This window comes from Falco punctatus (assembly GCF_963210335.1).
Source record: "Falco punctatus genome assembly, chromosome: 8".
In the NCBI taxonomy this organism is placed as follows: Eukaryota; Metazoa; Chordata; class Aves; order Falconiformes; family Falconidae; genus Falco; species Falco punctatus.
In genome coordinates this window covers 37215971-37237550 of record NC_137588.1, presented here as the reverse complement: position 1 = coordinate 37237550, position 21580 = coordinate 37215971, and the positions used below count along the sequence as shown (strand labels likewise).

The window sequence follows — 21580 nt, the reverse complement described above, 5'->3', positions numbered from 1 at the left end:
TCAAGGTAGAAAGGGAACCTGACAGTCTTTCTGATGGCTTTCTCCTCCTTAGGGATACCTAATAAAATATTAAGTATTTTCAGAAAAATATCAACAGAGGCCTGTACGGTATATGCTATGACCCAAACATAACAACTAAAGCAGGCACGGTGGGAAGAATATGTTTAGATAATTTAAAAGATAAACGGTTTCCAGCTTCACTGATCCATATAGTCTGTCAATCCAGAATTTGTTAAGTGCTTCCAATACAGATGATATATTTAGGAAATGATGTAGCTCAGCAATAGAAGACCAATGAACCCCAAGCCATAAAACCACTAGGGAAGAGGACTCAGCTATATGCCATGAATAATATTTACATTCAATCAGGACATCAAGTACAGATTACATTTCTCTCCTACCAAGAATGTGCCACCTTTTGCTTAAGCAATCACTGTGCCATCGTGACTTTTAAGTGATAATAACAACTCATCTCCAACAAATAATCTATGGAAGATACAGGCTCTGTAGTTTTCTACACTGACAGAACAAAGAGCAAGTTTATCTCCTTTTAAAATTTCCAAGCTCATTTAATCATCTAGCTATAATAGCACACAGCTTTTAAAGAGAGCCAACCCTGTTTCCACAAATTTGGTAAGATTGCTGTTTTGTTACAGGCACTTAGAAGCCCCTTAAAAGTGTAAGCAACTCATACTGGACCAATATCCTGGCCCCATTAAAGCAACACAAGAGTTTTGCAACTTACTGCAAAACCAAAGCAGCAGCTGAGGAAAAAGGATTCATAAGCAGTGCAAAGCACACTACAGTAGAGGGGGGTAAAATAGCTGGGAAATTCTCCGGAATTGCTCGTGGCAAATTTAGGACTAGTTCCTTAACATCTTCCTGTTGTTGATGAACAGGTACCTGCAGATGCAGTGGCGCTCCGTTCCCCAGGTTTGCTTGCAGAATCTGGTGATATTCACTGCCAAACCATGTGACTTTCGCCCCCAAAATTACACATCACATGTATAGCACTAGTTCAGTTCTGAAGGGGCACAGCAACAGCCTATAGCTAACACAGGACAACTGATCCTCTGGGATGCAGGAGAAAATGATCTCTCATGCTGATAACTTGTTACATTAAGGATTTCATAGAGTTATAGAATAGTCCAGGTTGGAAGGGACCTTGTAAGATCATCTGGTCCAGCCTATGATTCCTTAGAGAGAATTTATCTCGTCTATTACAATAAAAATACAAAAGACTTTTGTTTTCTTTTCTTTTCATTTCTATAGGACATGGGGTTAGAACTGCACACTGGAGAGCATCACCAGAGCTCTCTGGTCTGTAAGTGGTGGAACAACTGATAAATCTTTTGTATTACTAAAAAATTAACAGTTCTCACTAGGAGTTTGTCCATCCTAACACGCTTACAGTACTTATAGAATATTGTCTTTAAAACCTCAGATTTGAATCAAGCTATTGGTTTATGAAATTTTAAATTCCTCTTAAGCTAATGTGATACCTTACAGGAAAAGTAATCCTTAAGCCTTCTTTCCTCCTTCTCCCACAAATGCCTCTGGTCAGTCCATAACTTCCCCTTTATATTTATTTCGATGCAAATAAAAAAGGGCACCCATTATCTTCTTCATAGCTATTTATGTCACAATGGTGATTCTCTAAGTGACCTCGTCTAGCTTCGAAATTCTTGCTCCATTAAAAACAATGATCTCCATAATACATCCTGAGAGCCTAGAGAGGGAGAGATTAAACAGATGGTTGCTAGCTGAAGTACCAAATGTCTCTGCTTGCTCATCCTAATACTCTTTCAAAGAGAAAACTACGAATGTTATAAAGGCAAGGCTCATGATATGACTGTCCCCAGCATGCCACCACAGAATTCAAAGGGCAGAAGTAAGTTTTGTCAAGAGCTGACGACACCTATGTTAGCAGTGAGCTATAGCTAAATAACCATACTTCAGGAACTGTTGCTTTTATGGCATATGCCATTCAGATGGAAGGCAAGCTTCGAATTCTGCATTAATGCTGCTCAGCTTGAATTTAGGGATGCCAACCCCTCTTCTGAACTGGAACCTGAATTCAATGCACGTTGTTCATAGTCTTTATGCACAGCTAAATGGACATACTGTTTATCATTGCTAACCTGCTGGCCATAGCAAAAACCCCATTTGGTTCAACTAGATACATATTGACCGAACTGACTAAGAACTTTTGTGACATACCATCTTAAAACTTATTACTGAAATTCCTTGCTTTTTGTTTTCTGTATTAAAAATAAACTATAGAAAGTGGTCAACCTAATCAGTTGAAATTGTGAGGAGTTCCATAAAAGCATGATTTCACTGAGGGTATTTATATGTACTTATGTGGTACTAAAATAGATTCATTACTGGTCTCCAGCAAGGCATAGTTCAGATTGTTTCTTGGCTTTCATATGTAAAGTAACTCATTTTTGTGTGTTTACAGCTCAAAACAACATAATTATAGTTTTAGACCATTTACTTCTTGAATCAAATAAAAGGAGAATTTCAGTAAAATATTCAAATTTAAGCTATTTTTTCTTTGAAGAAATATTGTGGATTTTCTTTTGAAGAACTGTTATGAACTTTCTTTATAATCTGTTATTACAGTCTAAAGGATTTTACATAGATATTTCAGAGAATTAGACAGGGATGCTTCAGAGACAATCTGTCTTGATTTAGCCTATTTTGTATATATCTATCAACCTGTTCAAGCCACGAGAGAGTCTGAAGGCCCATGAGGCATCATCAGATAAGAACAGTTCCTATTATTTTTTCCATCTCTCGCAGTGCTGAGAAGTAAAATACACTGCCAATTCCTGAATAGAAAATATAATTTATTTGCATGAAGTCTATCTTTATACTGTCTTTGTAGCTGCTGAAATAATACAATTGCAGACTCAAATAATTGGAGAAGTTAGAACACAAAGAAGAGAGGTAAATTTCAGACCTTAAAGATGGGCAAGGGACAATGATAGAGGGGACAATAAAACAGTTATGAGGGGATGAAGTGGGTGATCCGTGGCGTTTTGAAATACAACCATACTTCTTTGCTTCCTGTTTTGCCGGCTGGCTATTCAGAGGCAAGCACAGGAAGAGCACTTCTAAAAACTACAGAACGGGTTAGACCCGAGGAATGTACAGAGCACAGAAAGAGATCTAGTAACAAAGGAGCAAGAAGAGCAAGGCTCCTGTGCAAGGGTGAGAGCACATCAAGCGTGCTGAGTGTTTGCAATCCCTAGGAGAGAACTTTTCAATTAAATCTTGAAATAAACTGGAAGGTAGAAGAGGTGTTTGAGAAAACATTGTCTGTTTGTAAAAATATAGCTGCTTTCTAAATCTCCATATACAATCCAAAAAAGATACTGATAAAGAAAAATATTGATAGAGGGGGGAAAAAACTGTTTGGAGAGCACGCTCATATCTTTGCAATCAATAATTCTTACACCATTTTTAAAAACACTGTCTCTGGTGACCCTGACGCTGATTTTTTTTTTGAAAACTTACAGAACACATAAGTGGAAAGAAAAAAAACCACCCACCACCAAAACCCAAAACACCCTGCAAAAAGAGTCTGCAAACAAAGTGCACAAACTGTGTTATTTTCCTCAAAGGCTCATTTTTTTGTAAAGCTTTTGCTTTGTTCATCACCTTCTTGCACTGTTCTTGCACTTTGCCTGCAGATGATGTCTTGTCCCAAGAATCATACTAATCAAAAGCTGATGGATAGCTCCTTGGAATGCAGATACACATATATTACATGTGTGTGTATTAGGATAAGTTTCATATTTAAAACTGGTTTGTTACTTTCAGGCTTGAGTAGCATTCTAGAAATCTAGCTTATAGCCTGATGTTGCTATTATTTATTCAGGACACCTAAAAAGGAGCCAGTCATTTAAAGTCTATGGAGAAATCTGGCTTAAATGAATATAAACTAGGTGTGTGTTAGTGCCCCAACTCTAAGTTTTTTGTTTCTCTTAATCCCTAAATGATAATGCTTTCTATCAGAAAAGTTCTATGAATAGAAAAATATTTCATGTAAGGAAAGGGCTATATCTAAGCAAAATCTTTCTAAGACATTGTTTTGGTATTTGTTGAGTATGAAAAGGATTATCTTTATGTATTCCTTGACTTATCTATAGGTAAGACGGAAAATGTTCTTTGACATGTACTCAGCAATATAATTTCTATGTTCCTGAACTGTTTGTTTCCTGACCGAGCATCTCAGAACCCCAGTTTTTGTTGAACACATCAGTAAATGAATTGAGATGTCAGTTATATTATTCTGAAAACCTAGAGGCAAACGAACAGTTTTATACTGTGATGCAAACAAATACAAAAGCCCTTTAATGTGACATTACCAAACACACTATCTCTTCTTGAGGTAGTACCTTCTCGTGTACTCACATACAATTTCAACACCCTAGCACTGGAAAAGGACCTCCTTGATGGCAGAGCCTAGACCCCATGCCATCTGTGGGAATCATTTAATCTGAATACAGGGAGGATACAGGGAGAAAACTCATAAACAAAGTTTAGTGGGTGAGCTGGCTGGAGATGCCAGGTTTTCTCCTCCACAAAAAAACATTGTGTTAGAGCAGAATGATTTTGTATTTCATACACAGAAAGCAAATTTGAGTTGCAAATTATGAATGGTGTTACAGAATTGTGTATGTGCAGCTGCAGCCACATTTGACAAACAAAAGAGTCTGAGCAGAGGAACAGTTATAATCAGGAGTGGCTGAATGATGCAAACTCCATAGAATAGCCCCTGTGGCTCAGGATTTTGGTAGGTGAAGGGGAAGAAAATTGCTCACCAGGTAGCAACATCAGCAACACAATCTCATTTTCTATCAGGCTGAAACATAGCTCAGGGACAGTGAACTAGATGTTCACCTTTTAATTCCATCATTAAAGCAATGAGTAAATTTACCCATGACAGAAGTGGTGGTTTGGGATGACAGATTTTACTAAGACTGAATGCATCTTACAGATGGTTACAGTCATGGGACTGCTTTGCTCATGTGCTGACCTGCCTGGGTGTAAGACATGCTGGGTCCACAAGCTGCTTCACTGTGAGCCCAGTACAAGCTACGCAGCTGGCTGGTTAGTTCTGCCTGTCTGTGCACAGCTAGTGGCTCACATGCAGCTCCACATCATTTTTTGATTTGCAAATTCCAGATCTGGGCATGTCTCCTATAGAAGTTATTACTCATATCCTCTATTTCCACATTTTTTTTAAGTGGGGATTAATTTTTTCCTGTGCCTACATTCAGTGTGTTGTGTGTTCCTGAACTCTTTTACAACAGGTTTGATTTTTCAATTTTTAACATTAAAAATCAGTAAAGGATCATGCGCTCTAAACTTAAGCTCCTATGTAAATTTATAATAATATCCGCATCTCAATGGGACTTTCGAATGTTTTTGTTTCTACAAAAATAATCCTGGAAGTATACCCTTTATAAAACTTGGGAAATCGAAGCCATACTTCACTTAAAGGACCCGAGGAATTTATTCTGGGAGTTACTGCTTGTGATTGTAAGAGAAGGGACATCAGTGACTGGGAAGTCCAACCAGCAGCTGAATGTGGGGAACTTCTGGATGCTTAAGCGGAAAGAAGGGAGAATCAAAGCCGTATTTCTGAATATTTGGGAGAGGGAAGACATTACGGTATGCTTGAATGGCTAAACAGAAGATTTAGGAATTAAACACGCTCTGACTAGAAAAGAAAGTTATGCCAGAACTTAATCAAATAAAAGAGCAGATTAAGAATTGATGGAAAAACAGAATTTCCCTAGAGCTTTCTATTGAAAGCTGCTCTGTTTCCCTTCTCTCACCAAGTAAATAGTGAAAAATATATTAATGTGAAAAAGTAGCACAAGAAATGGGATGATCCTTAATACCCTGGTAACAAGACTCCTTAGACCAGTGTAATTTTTCTATTCTCTCCTGACATTTTAAATAAGATTTATGTGCTGGTAGATGTTTCAAACTTTAAATGATGACCCACGTAGTGTAATATGTCAGAAGAGCATTTCTCTGTCGACATTTTTCTGAATCAGAAATGTGTGAGACAGCATGTACTACTAAATGTTAATAGCTCTAAAACTACACAAATTGTACATTTATTGAATTGTGTTAATAATGAATCCTTAAGCTATTACAGAATTCTGAAATAGTTGTAACCTGATCAGAATGAAAGGTGCCCACAATCCTCTCAGCTGACAGGCAAAAGAGACCACAGCTAGATGATCTTGCCAAGGAGAAGGAGCCAGCCTCCACCTGGAGAGTAAACTGGTTTGGGGTATTAGATTAGATTAAAGGAAAAAGCAGCACTTGAGATTACATGGCAATGGTTTTAGTGTCTCTGTCATGTCATTAAAAACTTGGATTTATTTAGAAAACAAAATTTAAGTTTCTACCTAATAGTTGAAAAGAGAAGCATAGCAATGAAAAGGTAATAAATACTCGTGTCTACAGGTTCAAGCAAGCCTTTGACATGTCAGTTGCTAGCTGTAGGGTAGGATCTGGCTGTCCGCAAGGCACACGGCTTTGGAAGAAAGTTGTGGAGGTGCATAAGTGTAAGACCAGGAAAGACTTGGGTGAACAGCAGAGAGGAACATGATAACCAACCTGGTCCTCCTCCCTGTCCCAGGCACAGCACTGAACGTGTGCTGCTTCTCTAGGAACAGAGATGGTTGGGCCAGAAGGGAATGTGATTTCTCTTAGTTCAAGTCTGGATGTGGCTTTTTTTCTGAAAGCTTGTAAATGCAAAAAAATAACGAGAAACTCAGAAGAGAGAAAATACATTAGATTTCTGTGTTTCAGAGTGTTGCTATCTCATCCTGGGTTTAAAAGACTGTTGAGTGTCTTCTCTGTTTGTGAACTGCCGTTATCGCTAGCTTATATAGTCATTTTATTACCTTCAGAATGAAAGTGAACCTCTTCAACTACAGATATGTAGTCATTCACTATAAAATACAATTCAAGTGAGAGAAGAAATCAGAATTTACTGTGCCTTAACAACATTGTAATGGCATGGCAAGCATGAACCAGAGACTGGTTATGACAATTCTTATTTATGAGCTTAGTGCAAGTGGCACAAAATATCTGAAACACCAGGCAAACTGCAGTCTGAGGGGTTCTTATGTTGGGGAATCCTGCACCACGTAGATGGAAAGTGCCCAGGTGTTGATTTGGATGAGGGATGTTAAACTTCTGTCTGGGAAGTTTTCCCTCCATCACCATTGTTCTAATCTTCTCCAAACAAGGAGGCAACAGAGGAATCTATCTTCTGAAGGCCTGATCCATCCTGGCATTACGCCCTGCTTACAGTCACGTAACTCCATTGATAGGAATGGAGCTTGTGCCACACATAGCTGGAGCAAAGCAGGAGATGCTCAGTCTCTTATCTACCTCTGTGGAAAACAAACTGCATAGTTTCACTGCTGCACATTTCCCTATTAGTATAGGCAGAAATACTGACAGGTAGTGAAAATGTGGTTTTGTACCGTCATATAACCTTGAGCACTTTGCCTTGTCATTTTTTTTTGTTATTTTCATCCAGTCCAATATGTAATCATACAGTAGCATCACAGAGAAAACCAGATTCATGCAATCACAGTTCTGCATTGATAATGGGTTATACATTTGAAGATATTGATCAAACTGCAAGCAAAATAAATTGAAGTAATACAAGATATGAGAAAGCTGCTGACTATAGACAACTGAGTCTGCAATTTTTTGGTATACTTCTTTGTTTTAGCTTATTTAGATATCTGGAAGACTGTAGAAAGAATTTTTCAGGTATTTCAGAAAAAAAATCAATCATATTCTAATCCTAACTAAATAGCACAGTATCACTGTAAGTAAAACTCTGAGATAATGAAAGCTGAGAGGATACTCTAGTCAGTCTGATCCCCTTACTAGTTACTAAAATTTAGTTAGGAGGAAAGCCCATTTAATTATGACACAGTAGAAGGAGCTCAAAGCTATAATCAGGGCTCATTTTGGAAATTCGTCAGAGAGGTCATTCAGCCCTTCACTGTCATTCCTGTTGATTTCTGGTCCCTGAATCAAATTTTCTAAAGGCAGTAATGATCATCTATTACTGATAATTTTCTATGGGGATATTTCTCTCATCTTTCTCTCATTCATATTTAAACCTCTTTTGACTTCTGCTATCCTCTCATGCTCTTTTTGTTGATGACCTCCCTGCTTCGCTATCTCTTACCTCCCATTCTGTGTACCTCATCATTCATCAGCCTTACTCTGGACAGCAAAATCCATGTATTTACCTACTGCTCTACTAAATACCAGATATTTACCTACTCATGTCCATAGCTTGGTCCAGTACCATTGTAAAAGTTCAAAACACTGTGCTTCAGGACAATAAAAACTCATCAGCCACCAGTCGAATGACACTGTTTATCAGCCAAATAAACACAGCTTTGGGTGCCAGGATTTGCTTTGATCTAGTCAGTGCTATAACTTTCATTTTGACCTTTTTCAAGCATTTCAAGCTCTTTCCTTGCTAACTCTGGCATAATTTCTACATCAATGGGAGTTTTAAGAAAGTGATTAATATTTATGTTTAAAAGAAAGAGGTACATCCCGCATGGGGTTAACCCTAGAACCAAGTGAGGTTTTTTTGTTCAGGATCCAATATATTTCGCTTCCTATGGAGTGAGTATGCCAGAACCGGTTAAAAATAGCTTCTTCCATTCATTAGAGTCAGCAGATGGCCATTAATCTTCCTGAAAGTATTGATTCAAACTACTCGTCTCCACTTTCAAGGGCCTTCACAGACTACCCTCTCCCCATCTATCATCCCTCCTTACACAAGTGAAAAGGTGGCTGGCTCTGTAACAAGTGGGTGACAGTTACAAACCAGCAGAGTCTCTTACATGCTGCCCCTCACGTCTGGAGGGAGCTGTACGCAGCATTAACAAAGCTTTTCCATTTGTCTCATTTAAATGCTATCCTAGAACTTTCCTTTGCCATAAGGTCTACAAAAGCATTACAGAGTTATGCACAGGTGCGGTGGCACTAGAGCCTTTCTAGGACACAATCTTGCCAAGGACCATCTTAACGTTCTTTATTTCTCCAACTCCAGTATCTATCTGCCCCAAAAGGCAATGTCTCATCTTGCTCCTAGACTGCAAAGGCTTGAATGCAAAGTCGCTGCATTATGGACTGTCTAGCAGAACGTTTCCCAGCACACTATTGTGTGTAGACACAAATATATGATATAGACACAAATATTAGCTCAGGTGGTCAAGAACTGTAGGGTGCACCAAGGAAAGGTGCGCGGTGCCAAAACCTCCTGGACTCGGGTAATCCAAAATTAATAAACCAGTATGGCAACTGTTTTTACCTGGCTGCAGTTTAACCCCTGTAAACCCAGTGCTGCACCTCAAAGAATAATGTCTGAACTTCAGTGAGCCTTACCACCTTAGGCTCAATGTTAAGCCAGCATAAACACATTTTCTCTGGTTCATGAACTGCCACCCTGTAAGTTTCGGTATTGCAGTTCCCTGTGCATCCAGTGCTGGTGTTACCTCTAGTAGGTAACACCATGAGCAGGTAACACCATGTCATTTCTATGCTAGTTTGCATAAGTGTGTCCTTAGCATATATGACAGATTAACTGTTTTACTGCTAGAATTGATGTTCTGTTGCTTGCTTGTAAGGTAAGTGTTCACTGTGGTTCCTATAAACCCTAGACCAGCAAAACTATGGCTAATATATATCTTTCTTCTGTCCTAGTTTCAAGATCTTCCCAAAGCCATGTGGATCTTGCTGGAAGAAATACTGAAGATGCCAAAGGCTCTCACCAGGAAGACATTTTAAAGACAGCAGAAAACATGTATTCCCTTCTTTCACAAACCCAAATTCCAAGACAAAGTGCTACATACTTTTTGGAAAGAAACCCCACAGTCATTAACACTCCATCCCTTACAATGAAAAGGAAGACTTCCCAAGCTCAGGCATCATCAGCAAAAACACCTGATATGGAGTCCACAGTACCTCAGAAACAATCTTTTCTTGAAAAAAGAAGCGATACACACACTTTCCTTCTGCATGAGGAGTCAGACCCCAGAGCCACAACTGTCAGTATGACAACCCGTACCCCTCTGCATTTTAAACAAGACAAACCAGGTACAGCACGGACAGTTCCTTCTCATCACAACACAAGCACAAGTTCATTCTTAGCAAGGCCACATGCTGTCCAGCAAATTCGTTTCAAGTACAGCTATTCTCCCAGGAAATGGCCTGGTCGAGTTGCAATCTTGAAGACTAAATCATCTCAAGATTTTCCAACAGAGCTGGAGAGAGTATCTACTTTGGCAACACGCCTCCCCTCCCCTTTCCATGTAGTAGGTTCTTCCCTTGATACAAGTGGTAGTGTCCCAGCAGGGTCAGCTTCCCGAGCAAGGCTTCCAGCACTGACCGCAGCAACCAGGAAGGAGTACAACACAGTGATGGATCGTGTGGAACTGCCAAAAAACAGTGGCAGGACACATCAGAAAGTCGTTTGCGCTAATATGCCGTGCTTTACTGGTGTGCAGTGCGAGCCAGCCCAAGATGGACAATTTAAATGTGGGCCTTGTCCTGCTGGATACAGCGGTGATGGAATTACATGTGAAGGTAAGGGAGGAAATCCTCTTTCAAATTCTTTTACAACTTCAAACCTAATAACCCTCCAAAGTAAAAATTAATTTTAGTTATAAATTTGCGGGTTTTTCTATCTGAGGTCATTCTGATTTTTGAAGCCAATTATATTTCAAAATAACAGACAAACATTCTATAACTTTGAAAAAGCTCTTTCTGCTTACAAAAATGACATATTTATTTGATAATATCTAATCTATTGAAACCAGGGACAGATTGCAATCTTACTTACCCTTGCTTAAGGCCAGATTCATTCTACTGAAGTCATTACATTTGAAAACATATAAAACTTCTGTGGGAAAGAGTAAAATTGACACAATTTCTCTATACAACAGATATCCTAGGAAAAACGAATTGTTCTACTACCTGAAAAATTACTTTTAAAATATCTATCTAATAATTTAAATACAAAACTGAACTTGTCATCTGAAATGTATAGCGCCAGAAGGGTTTTCACAATATGTTGAGTTATTTATTAGACAGCTTAGAATACCTCCATAAAGCAATAGCATTATGCACATTGTTGAAACAATGAATTCCCTGACTTAGATATCATTAATTACACCTTTTTTTTGAAATCCTTCTGATAAGTTGATATCTTAATTGGCCTTTCACTACACAAAGCAAAAGTATCATCTATTTCATTCTCTTTTACATACGGTTTCTCATGCCCTGCGCACAGAGCACAGCCGTAGTGAGGTCTCAGCCACGATGCACTGCAGAGGACCTCGCAGGGATTCCTTGCAGCAAGCAAGGCTTTGTGGGGGTGTAAAACCCCCAGCAATACTGCAGCCCCCTGAGCTCAGAGCAGTGCTGGGGATATATTACAAAACGCGTAAGAAAAGGTTATTATAACATTGGGTGCTATAATTTTTGCCAGTTTGCACATTTCTGAAATGTCCCTTCTATAGGACTTAGGTTACTTGGCACAAAAGACCCTGTCTTTGACCTCTATTCTATACTTGGAGCTGGAAGAGTACCCAGCGGCTCCCAGCACTGGAAAGCCCACGGCAAGCCTGCCTGCAGAGCGGCCTCCCCTCACAGACCAGGCGTGTGCACGTATGAATATTTATGAATATGGGCATACGGCTGCTTTGTGTATGTTTAGTATGCCCATCAGGATGGTCCTTAAAACATAAATCTACCCCTGCCTTTTACTGTCTCACAAGACAAGATGTTTTCTTCAATTACTGGTATTACTGAAAATTTCTCTGGACGGTCCTTAGCATGAAATATTTTATTACCAACATCATTCTCTGTCTCAAGGCTTGACGACACGACACACAAACATCCTTTATTTGTCTCTTGTCACTCACCTGGCTCCATAATAAGCCTGTCAACACGCTCCCAGCTCCTGCTTCCCTCCGCGTTCCCCTGCACACCTGCACTGCAGCCAGTAGCGTGAAGAGCGCCCATTGTGCCTCCAGCGTCGGTGTCCCTTCCCATGTCAGATGCAGCTGATCCATCATGACAGACAAAGCTGAAAGAGGAGGATAATTCTTGGATTTAGGCCTGTCATAACCTCAGCAATCGGCACCTTACAATGCCGCCACAAGTGTACTGACTTCCCTCAGAGCAGTGATACCCTTTAAGAACAGGAGACAGCAACACTGAGCAAGTGATCAAAGCTTAGGTGAGACCAACATTTGTGAAATCTTCGGGCTTCGATGCAGCATCCATGGCAAGTAGGCAAAAATGTTGACAGACTCACACACTGATGGTAATTGCCACCATCCTATTTGATATAAAAATCCACCGAGATGAAAGAAACAGCCCATCGGTACCAAGTTTTAATACCTCTGGAGCTTGAGGAGATGTGACCTTTGTTTAGTAAGAGTGGCTGAAGATACTCTAAGATAATAAATATTTTACTAAGCAATATTTATCTTGTGACAGAATGTAATATTTTTTTCTAGTTGTGCATATTCAAAATCAGGCTTGGAGGACTGGTAGAGAAAAAATAAGCAGCACCCTGAAAATAAATTTCTAAAGTAAATCATACCACCTTTTATATCTGTAATATTGTTATCCCTTTGGACAATCACCTCAGTCTCACTGTTACAATTTAGTTGAAAGTCCTCTCCCCCTACTCTGTCTTCCTGGTTTGGGAATCAGAGACTCACAGAAGAGTCCTGGCTGGAAGAGGCCTCTGGGCGTCATCAGGTCTAACCTCCCGCCTTCTTTTGGGAGAACATAGCTAGAGGACAGTGTGTTTGGCTCATATTCGGACACTTAAACTGAGATACGTTCAGATGCTCTGGCAATTTCTATTTACTTCCTTCACTACCAACATCATTGTCATCTGTAAAAAGTACGACCTTGCTTTTGCCCATCTTGCCTTGGCGCAATAAGCGTTACAGATTCTTAAATCTTTTACTTCTGGCAGCAGCTACTCACTTCGCAGATTAGGGGAGATGAAGTAGTTCCTCAAGGCTCTACTCAGCACTCCCATGCCCTTTCCTACAGCTGGCCAGGTTCTCAGCTTGCAGAGCTTTTTCACCTTCCTGCACAAAGGCAGTATCTCCATTTATTAGTGGCCTGATGTAAAGACAAGTCTACTAAACAGGCAGGGCCTTGAAAAACTTCATTTCAGAGTAGCATTTTGAAAATAGCCAGCATCACTTACAGAACAATAAAAAATACGTAGGGGAGCTGAGCTGTAGTGCACTGGATTCTCCTGCATATTCTCTTGCAGAAGGTGCTTGCTGGCATTTATGGAGTAAACTTAGCCAAGAATTCCTCTGGTGATGAGGAATGCTACTAAATACGTAATTTCCACTCTGAGTGCCCTTTTCAAGGATATATACCATAAAAGCAATGCATTACTATAGTACACTCCTAGCAGTTTTACAGGACAGCACCTATCACCCACCAAAGCACACTGCAGAGGTGTCATAACGCTCACGGAGCTTTACACATTTCAGCTCAGTATGTCAAACGAATAAAAACCTAGTACTTTAATAATGGACAGCTAGTCCAAACAGGATTGTTTTCAGAGTGTTTCTGATATTTTTTTCTAGTGTATTACAAGTGGCACATGTAATGCAGCACTTTGTAACCTTTAAGGGTAATGCTCTGAAATACTCAGTGTGGTGTTAGTCACCTTAGCGCAATTACTCGTTGTCCTGCCTCTGTTCCCCACTCTACAACAGGGACACAGGCCTGCACTTTCAAAGATGCTGTATGCACTGGATAAGGAAACAAATGCTGTCTTTTCCCTGAGCTCGGTTTATTTACCACGGTCTGCGCATATGGCACTCTCCAAGAGCAGCTGTTGGACTTAACTGAGCTCCTCCGGGTGCCCCAAGGTGGAACACATTCCATAACAGCGTTGAAGTTAACAAATTCTGTTCTGGGCCTCATCGTTGTGCTTCTTTCTGAAAGACCTAGACCTGAAGACTGACAAAAGATAAGAATTTAAGCCAAATTTCTGGTCATCCTTGGTTTTATTTCTCTAACCCCAAGTTCATTCAATAGGGAGTGTCTGATTACTAAAACTGTATGATTAAAAAGTCAGAGACTCAGTTCCACAGAATACAGACAATTATTTAAAACTATTTTGGATTAGGTGACAGTTAAGGACTAGTACCTTTCCAGTTTCTAGTAGTCACAAAAGTTCCTAACAATTCCTGTGGAGGGTAAAGTCATGCTGCTTTAGAAACATTTTCTTAAAAATGTTAAGTCAGTAAAACTGGGATATTTCATAGGCTTTGTGCAGTATTTTCTAAAAGAAGGGGAAGTCTAGAACAGTAGTAGTCATACCTTCTGCCTAAGAGTTAAAAACACAGCACTGACATTATGAGACCACTGTTCAAACCAAATAATTTTCAAAATAACAGGAAAGATGGGAAAGTATTACAGGATGAACAGCTGGATGAAACAAGGCAAAAATAAATCAGGTAGCTGACATTCGTCCGTTCTGACATTTTTACACCCCAAAACCTCTATGCTATCAGACCGAAAGGCCTATCTCCGATAGCTACCAACAGCAGATGTCTGGCAGTATGTGGGAAAGATATAGGGACACTGTCCAGAATAGTCTCTCATCAAGTTATGGATCATGTGCTTCAAAAAGCCGAGGTGATGCCTTTGAGCAGTGTTCTGTTCAACCTTTCCGGGCCACATCTGATTTTGCAGTTTTCTATACTACCCCTCAAGTCATGTCTTTCCCAAAGACCTTATCTATTCACTTATTCTTTGTACTAGAGCTCCTCTATAACTTTGACTATCCCTGTCACCTTTTTCTGCATCTTTTCCACTTCTACTATATCTTTTCTGAGCTGGGCGATCAGACCCAGGCAAGGTGTTTAAGATGCAGCTCACCGTGCATACAGACCATGATAAAGTCTGGCATTTTGTGCTCTGCTCATTTCTTAACAATTCTTAACACTTTATTTGCTTTTTTGACTGCAGATGAGCACTCAGCTGACATTTCACAAAACAAAGTTCATTAGTACAACCTAACCAGAACCATTGTCTGCATTTGTATTCCAAATTTATTCAGTCAAGTTAATCTTGTTAATTTTCTATTTGCTATGATGGATATTTATTTCATAACTGGGCTCCAGACTGCTGGACTGTATAAATATGCCTACGATTTATTTTAATTGCACCAATACTTGTTTAAACCCTATGCTTTATTTCCTTTATCTGTGTATCTTACATGCAAAAGAAAGGCTCCAGTCCACAACATTTCAAAAGGAATACCAATAACCTGATAACTTTCTTTTCTGTTTTTTCCCTCTCATATGCTGCACATATTCAAACATCATCTGTACATTTAGGAAATTAGATTAATGCATCTTTGAAAGAAAATAAATAACGCACAGTGATTGCATGAGACAAGGTAGACTATGTTCCTTCCAGTGAAGTTTGTCCTGACCTGACTGGTTTTCCAGTTTTTAAATGGAACTGCAGGTGATGCTTTCACACCTCTGAGCCTTGCTTCAGTGGCACATGCCCAGGACCTCACGTGGCAGGGAGTAAACACAGGGAGTTTACTCACTGTTGAGATGTTAAGCAATAACTCTGTCCTGGAAGGCATTTGCTGATTAGGCTATGGAAAATGGAGGGAGCAACACAGCATCTGGTATTCCTGAGCACCCCCGAAGTTATCGTAAAGAAACTTATAAAAAGTGCATGATCTCATTTTGATGGAAAAAAGAAGTTTGGAGATATTTCCCAAAAAGGTCTTTCAAAGAAAACAATAATGGACTTCTCCATTTTCACCTCCAGATTTTAAATTATAAACATAAACATACATACATTTGACAGCAAGATTGACCATTTGCAGCAATGTTTTCCTCTTTACTGTTATTTTATACCATCCAAAACTGCTTAGTATAAAAACACTGCAATATCTTTGTACAATTTAGCAAATGTTTATGGAAAAAAATACTCATTCCAGGAGATGAAAGATAGAACTTCTGGAAAAGACGTTGACACAAACAGTATATTTCTATTATAGAGGGAAATGTCTTTTAGGTGAATATTACTCTTGCTCTCACGTTGCAGCCACCATTCAGTTTTTATCTTTTGCTGTTCACCAGTAATAGAATAGTTTTAAACATTTTACTACTAAATGTCACCATAAGAGCTGAATGTTTTAATATCCAAAATACCATGTTCTCTTCTGGCAGTTCAGATGCATCTTGGAATGCATAAAGGCCAGATGGAAAGTACGTTATTCAAACGGACATGTTCATTTTAAGTGCTACATACAAAACATGCTGAAATAAAGCATAATATGTATGAATGTCACTTTGCTTGGCATAGCACTTCCTTTGGCACCTGGAGGCTTATGCAACCATTGTCCCATAGGAAAGGCAATCACATTTCATATACTTCAAAAAGAGTGGTACATTTTTCCCAGGTTTCGTGTTTCCCTGTCTCCATGCAAAGAATATGAACCACTTCTACCTACTGTTAATTTGTATTTGGAAAGGAATCCCTTTATAACCAGGTCCTGTGCTTACCCAAACCCAGAGGAGGGGAGATGTTCCAGATGGACATGTGTGCAGCAGACGGGTCAGCACCCTCCTTTCAAAGCCCTACACCCACTATGGACTTCAGTGAGATCTAGCGTGGGCTCCCAAACGCGAGTTGTGGCTTACAAATATAGTACTGCAATTTTAAAGGAATAAAATAATTGTTGGAAAACAGCTTCAGTTTCTTTCCCTCTCTTCAACTTTCTATTTCATCACGGAGTGCTACCTGCTGTTCACCCTAATAGCACGAGATCCTGAACTGCTGCTACCAGTGGCTGAGTTAGAAAAACTTTGGTAAAGTTTGACATTAACTGCTTAAATGGGTCTAAATAAAATCTGTTTAGCTGTCCAGACAATGCTAATGTGGTTAGTTGGGTGGTTTTTTTCTCACACACGTACACCTCAAATTTCAGCTAAACACATGCTGAACTGCAAATGTCTAAACCTTATAGCCCATCACATCAAAACTAAATTTAACTTAATGAAATTCTTAACATGTATAGTGTGAATCTAAACTACATCTAGTGAGTTTTCTCTTCTCGGCATGCCCAATCCTAAAGTAATCTTCATGCAGCATTGAAAATTTCACAGTTAAAACTGTATGGTAATAGCAAACATAAATACTGAAGTACCTGAAAAGCACATCTAATACCAAGTATATTTCTTGAAGTTATTGGTGTCAAAAAAGTTTATTTCAAGGTAGCTTCTTGGGGCTTGTCTTTTTCAATGCAATTGGAAAATGTGTGGTGGCTTTCATTACTTTTTTTGGATGGCAAAGTTCATATGCAATGGCTTTACCTGAAGGCTTGGTGACAGTCACAAGAGGTGAGGGGGAATTCACCACGTGAACTTCGTTTAAATTATGTGGTGCCACAAGTATTTTTCCTTCATTTAGCTTTCCAATTACACAGTCCATTTTCCAGTTTTAAGAACAGAATGTGGTACATTATGGGCTTTTCCCCTTGTAACAACACTTAAAATGAGAGATGCTTTGTTTCAGATCTCTGAATTAGCTTCATTTTGCATTTTCCTTGGAATAACCTTGCTTAGTTTCATTATAAAGACAAAACTCTGCCAGCAAAGTGTGCCAAAGTACATTTTTCTCTATATTCACTTCCCAAGCACAAGGGAAGATATTTTTCATTCTGTTATATGAGGTGGCTTTTTTTTCTGAAGGTGTAAGAGCCAGCTGACACACATGCCTTGCACTGCTCCTTCATGCAGCACTTCTTCTTCTTCTTCGAGTGTCAGTGGTCATCTTCTACCTTCACTGGCCTTCTCCTCTCCCGTGTTTGGCGTACGGAGGTCCCTTTTATCAGAGAACAGCAAACAGAAGTGTTCATGACATCAGATATCAGGTACCTACCTTGGATGTTAGGTTTAAAAGGCTAAACCTTCCAGGTGCTCTGCACAATAAAGCCATTAGGCTCATAACAATCAAAGCTTAAAACCAAACAGATGCCTTCAGCAGATACCCTGTTCCAGGAGCTGTGGTACTTTCCAGCTGTACACAATACACCTGCTCATCCTCTTTCTTCCACAGAATGACATTGCATATTGCAGCATGTCAAGAAATCCTTATTTAACTTGCTGCTTTGTCTGCAGACCCCACACTACTTAGTAAACATTCAAATTGTTGCTTAAACGTTTGTCATTTTGCTGACAAATTCCCATCTAACTATTTTCTATAAAGAAAAAGCACTTCATCTTTGCTTTAGTGTACCTTCTGGCACCTGTTAAGGCTGACTGAACATCCACAAGGCAAATTGCTAAAGGGATGGGCAAGGTTTCAGTATCAACTATTGAACTTAAACTTCAAAACTACGTGCATGCTGAGAAATTAAATATTATAGTATTAAATTCATTCCCTTGCAGACGTTATATAGCTACTCGTTAGTGCTGTATTACTAATGTGATACCTACTTTTATCCTGCAGTGTTTTCCTCGGCCAAATTACTTGTTGGATTAATAAAATGGTATGGGAAAAGTAGTAACAAGCGTTGTGCTCATAACCACACAGAAAGTAATATTTGAATTGTATTTTATTTCTCATGTTTTATTCTGGCAGCACAATGTGATCCACCATGTGAGCATGGAGGAACTTGTCTATCTCAAAATACTTGTTCTTGCGCTTATGGATTTGTTGGACCTCGATGTGAAACAAGTATGTATGAACTCATTCAGGCTTTTTTCCTCATTACATATTTGGATTTGCAGAAAACTAGAAGACAAAAAAAACCCTTTTTTATTTTTCTGTATTCCCCCTTAAAATGATTGACCTCAGCAAGGAAATCAAAGCATAATATATTGAAGTACTACAGTACTTAAACTATTTCAGAGCATACATTTACCAGCAGTGCAGTTGTATTATGTAAAAACATGCACATCTATATCAATTTTTCTGCATAACAATGCCTCTGGAAAAACAAACAAACAAGCAAAAATGTCCATGTCATCCAGAGTAACTTTTATGAAATTCAAGGTTATGTGAGTGAATGCAGTAATAATAATTTTGAGAACACAAAAAGGCAATCATACCTATTAGGAGTCACGTTACTGTGCAATACAAGTTATGAAAGAGGTTCAATAAAGAGAGCATCTGGGGAAAAAAATCAGCCTTCATACCCTTCTATGTTAGCTGAATGGCAAAACATATGCAGTTCCATTATTACAGTCCTCACTGCTCATTTAAATATCAGGTCGCCTTTGACAGGGATATAATTCTATCTCTGAACCAGAGTAGCTAGAATGCTTAAAAAGCAAGGAATTTTAGATGCAAGACGTCTGGTAGAGAAAGAAATGCAAGGAAAGGGACAGATCATCCATCAGTTTACTTCTTTAACTCATACCATTAGTTATTTGCTGTAATAGAGCAACTTTAGGATCTGCATCGTTATTACTGAAATGAGATTTTGATCCTCTGCATATTTTCCAGTGGTGTGTAACAGACACTGCCACAATGGCGGGGTCTGTGTGTCGCCAGACGAGTGCAAATGCAGAAAGGGATGGAGCAGCCCTTCTTGCGAAACAGGTAAGAGGTTAGAAATGACTGGTCTCTCATGTCTTTTGCTGCCTGATATCCATGTGGTTCTCACAACTCAGCAGTCAGACTTGAAATTGCTTGAAGAATTAAATCACAAAAGCAGGAAACCTAGTAAAGGGCAAAACCTTGGAAGTCTTTGAGTTTATGTAAGTATTCATAGGTGTAGATGTTTATCTAAATCTCAGGATCACTCAGAGGAAACCCACAAACAAAACCTTTTTGCAGCTTTTTAAGCTTGTGTGATTCTGGAGTTTGTTTTTAGCATGTGGCAAAAATAAATACATTTAAAAAGCTCTTCACCATTTCAGAAGTTACAGCCTTACTAAGTGGCTTCTGCAAATGAGAACAATTCTCACTGGGACTTTGGAGATAGTGTTGATTTTCAGTCTCAGCTGCCATGGACATAACCTCAGTCTTTGTTGGTCTTGTTCACGGATTGCCCCGCAAGGGCAGGGACGAGGGATGTGCAGCCATCTGCATTGCTCGCCACCTGTGCACCTTCCCGTTTTCATTGCTTTGAACCCTATGCATTTCCCTCAAGGTACTATGGTGGAGTAGAAAAAAAAAAGTTTGGCTTTTGTTGAGTTTTAATGGCATGCCATCAAATCTGAACTTAAAACACAGCTTATGGAGACAGCAATAGAAGGAGGCCAGTTTAAGTTAGGATAAGAACATAAGCAAGCAAACATGACTTCTGCTGCGAAGTTAGCGACTATCCATACACACTTCTAATACTGCATAGTCTAAGGAACAAAAGCAAACTTAGAAAGCTAAGCTGTTGGAAACTGAGACTGGCTACTCCGATTTTTGTGGTCCAGTTCCTGGGTTCAGCTTTGCCATCCCAGAAGATGGCTTGTGACTGTGCAAGACAGAACAAAAGCCAGTTTGCAAGGAGAGCATAACTGTTCACCCCCTAACGTTAAACATCCTGCTGCTGCCAGAATTAACTCTGCTCCTCCTGCCTGCATCTTGTACTCACAGAGTACCTACAAAAGGCATCCACAGAAGTGTGCATGCGCAGGGAAAAGCCACCTCCACCCATCAGTACAAAATGACGAGGTGAGGACTGGAAGTAGGTACCTATTTCTAGTCAGGACTCCTAGTTTTGAACCCTCTTTTGAATTGATACAGCTCAGACCTTCTCCCCAGGGTCTAAGCGCTAAAAGCTGGAGTACGTATTTTTCTTCCAAAGGCAGAGCAACTACAGCACTCACCTGGGACAAGGCATGCAAAATAGTGACATGTTAAAAGCAGCAAGAATGAGGAGCACCTTAATCAGTGCCAAACCTCAAGGCTATGGAGGCAGTGTGCCTCTGCCATGGTGAATGTTAAATGACTAGGGCACCTCCAGCCTACATTACCTTCGCTGGCAGGTGAGAGATGTCATTTTAACCTCCATCTCCTGGAGACTGCTCTTCCTGTAAGTGTTGAAATGACAAACCTGTTGAAGACACATAAATTAACCAGGCTAAGATCCATGGTAAATGACTGGGATTGCCTCGAGCTATTCTGGTTCCCACTATCTCCTCTTTTCCTGCTGAAGATTGCTCTTCTTGAGTTCTGCAAATTTATAATGGGGTGGCTTTAAACAGGATTATTCCAAGAGGAGGACAAGCAACAGCAGCAGAAGCTGTAATTTCCAACCCAGAGCAACAGCAGCAGGATTTGTTTGTCTGCCAATACCTCAGGTGGAAGGCTCACCTCTCCAGCACCATTTCATGTGCACTACACAGAGTATTTTGTGGATACTGTTGTGGTTCCTCCTCAGGTGATATGACAGGCATCTCTGGATGAACTCAGATAGAGGAGAAAAAAAAAAAAAAAAAAAGGACTCAAGGCACTTTAAGGCACTTTACCA

General features: G+C 39.6%; 1 protein-coding gene across 1 annotated transcript in view; it reads left to right on the top strand.

Moving 5' to 3' along the window:
* LOC308068683 (von Willebrand factor D and EGF domain-containing protein-like) overlaps positions 1-21580 on the top strand; it is a 194864-nt gene that overhangs the window by 146024 nt on the left and 27260 nt on the right. Inside the window, exons 21-23 of the mRNA XM_080399690.1 lie at positions 9787-10668; positions 18748-18843; positions 19615-19710. Coding sequence (XP_080255816.1) covers positions 9787-10668; positions 18748-18843; positions 19615-19710 — 1074 coding nt within the window. The remainder of the gene's footprint in view (positions 1-9786; positions 10669-18747; positions 18844-19614; positions 19711-21580) is intronic.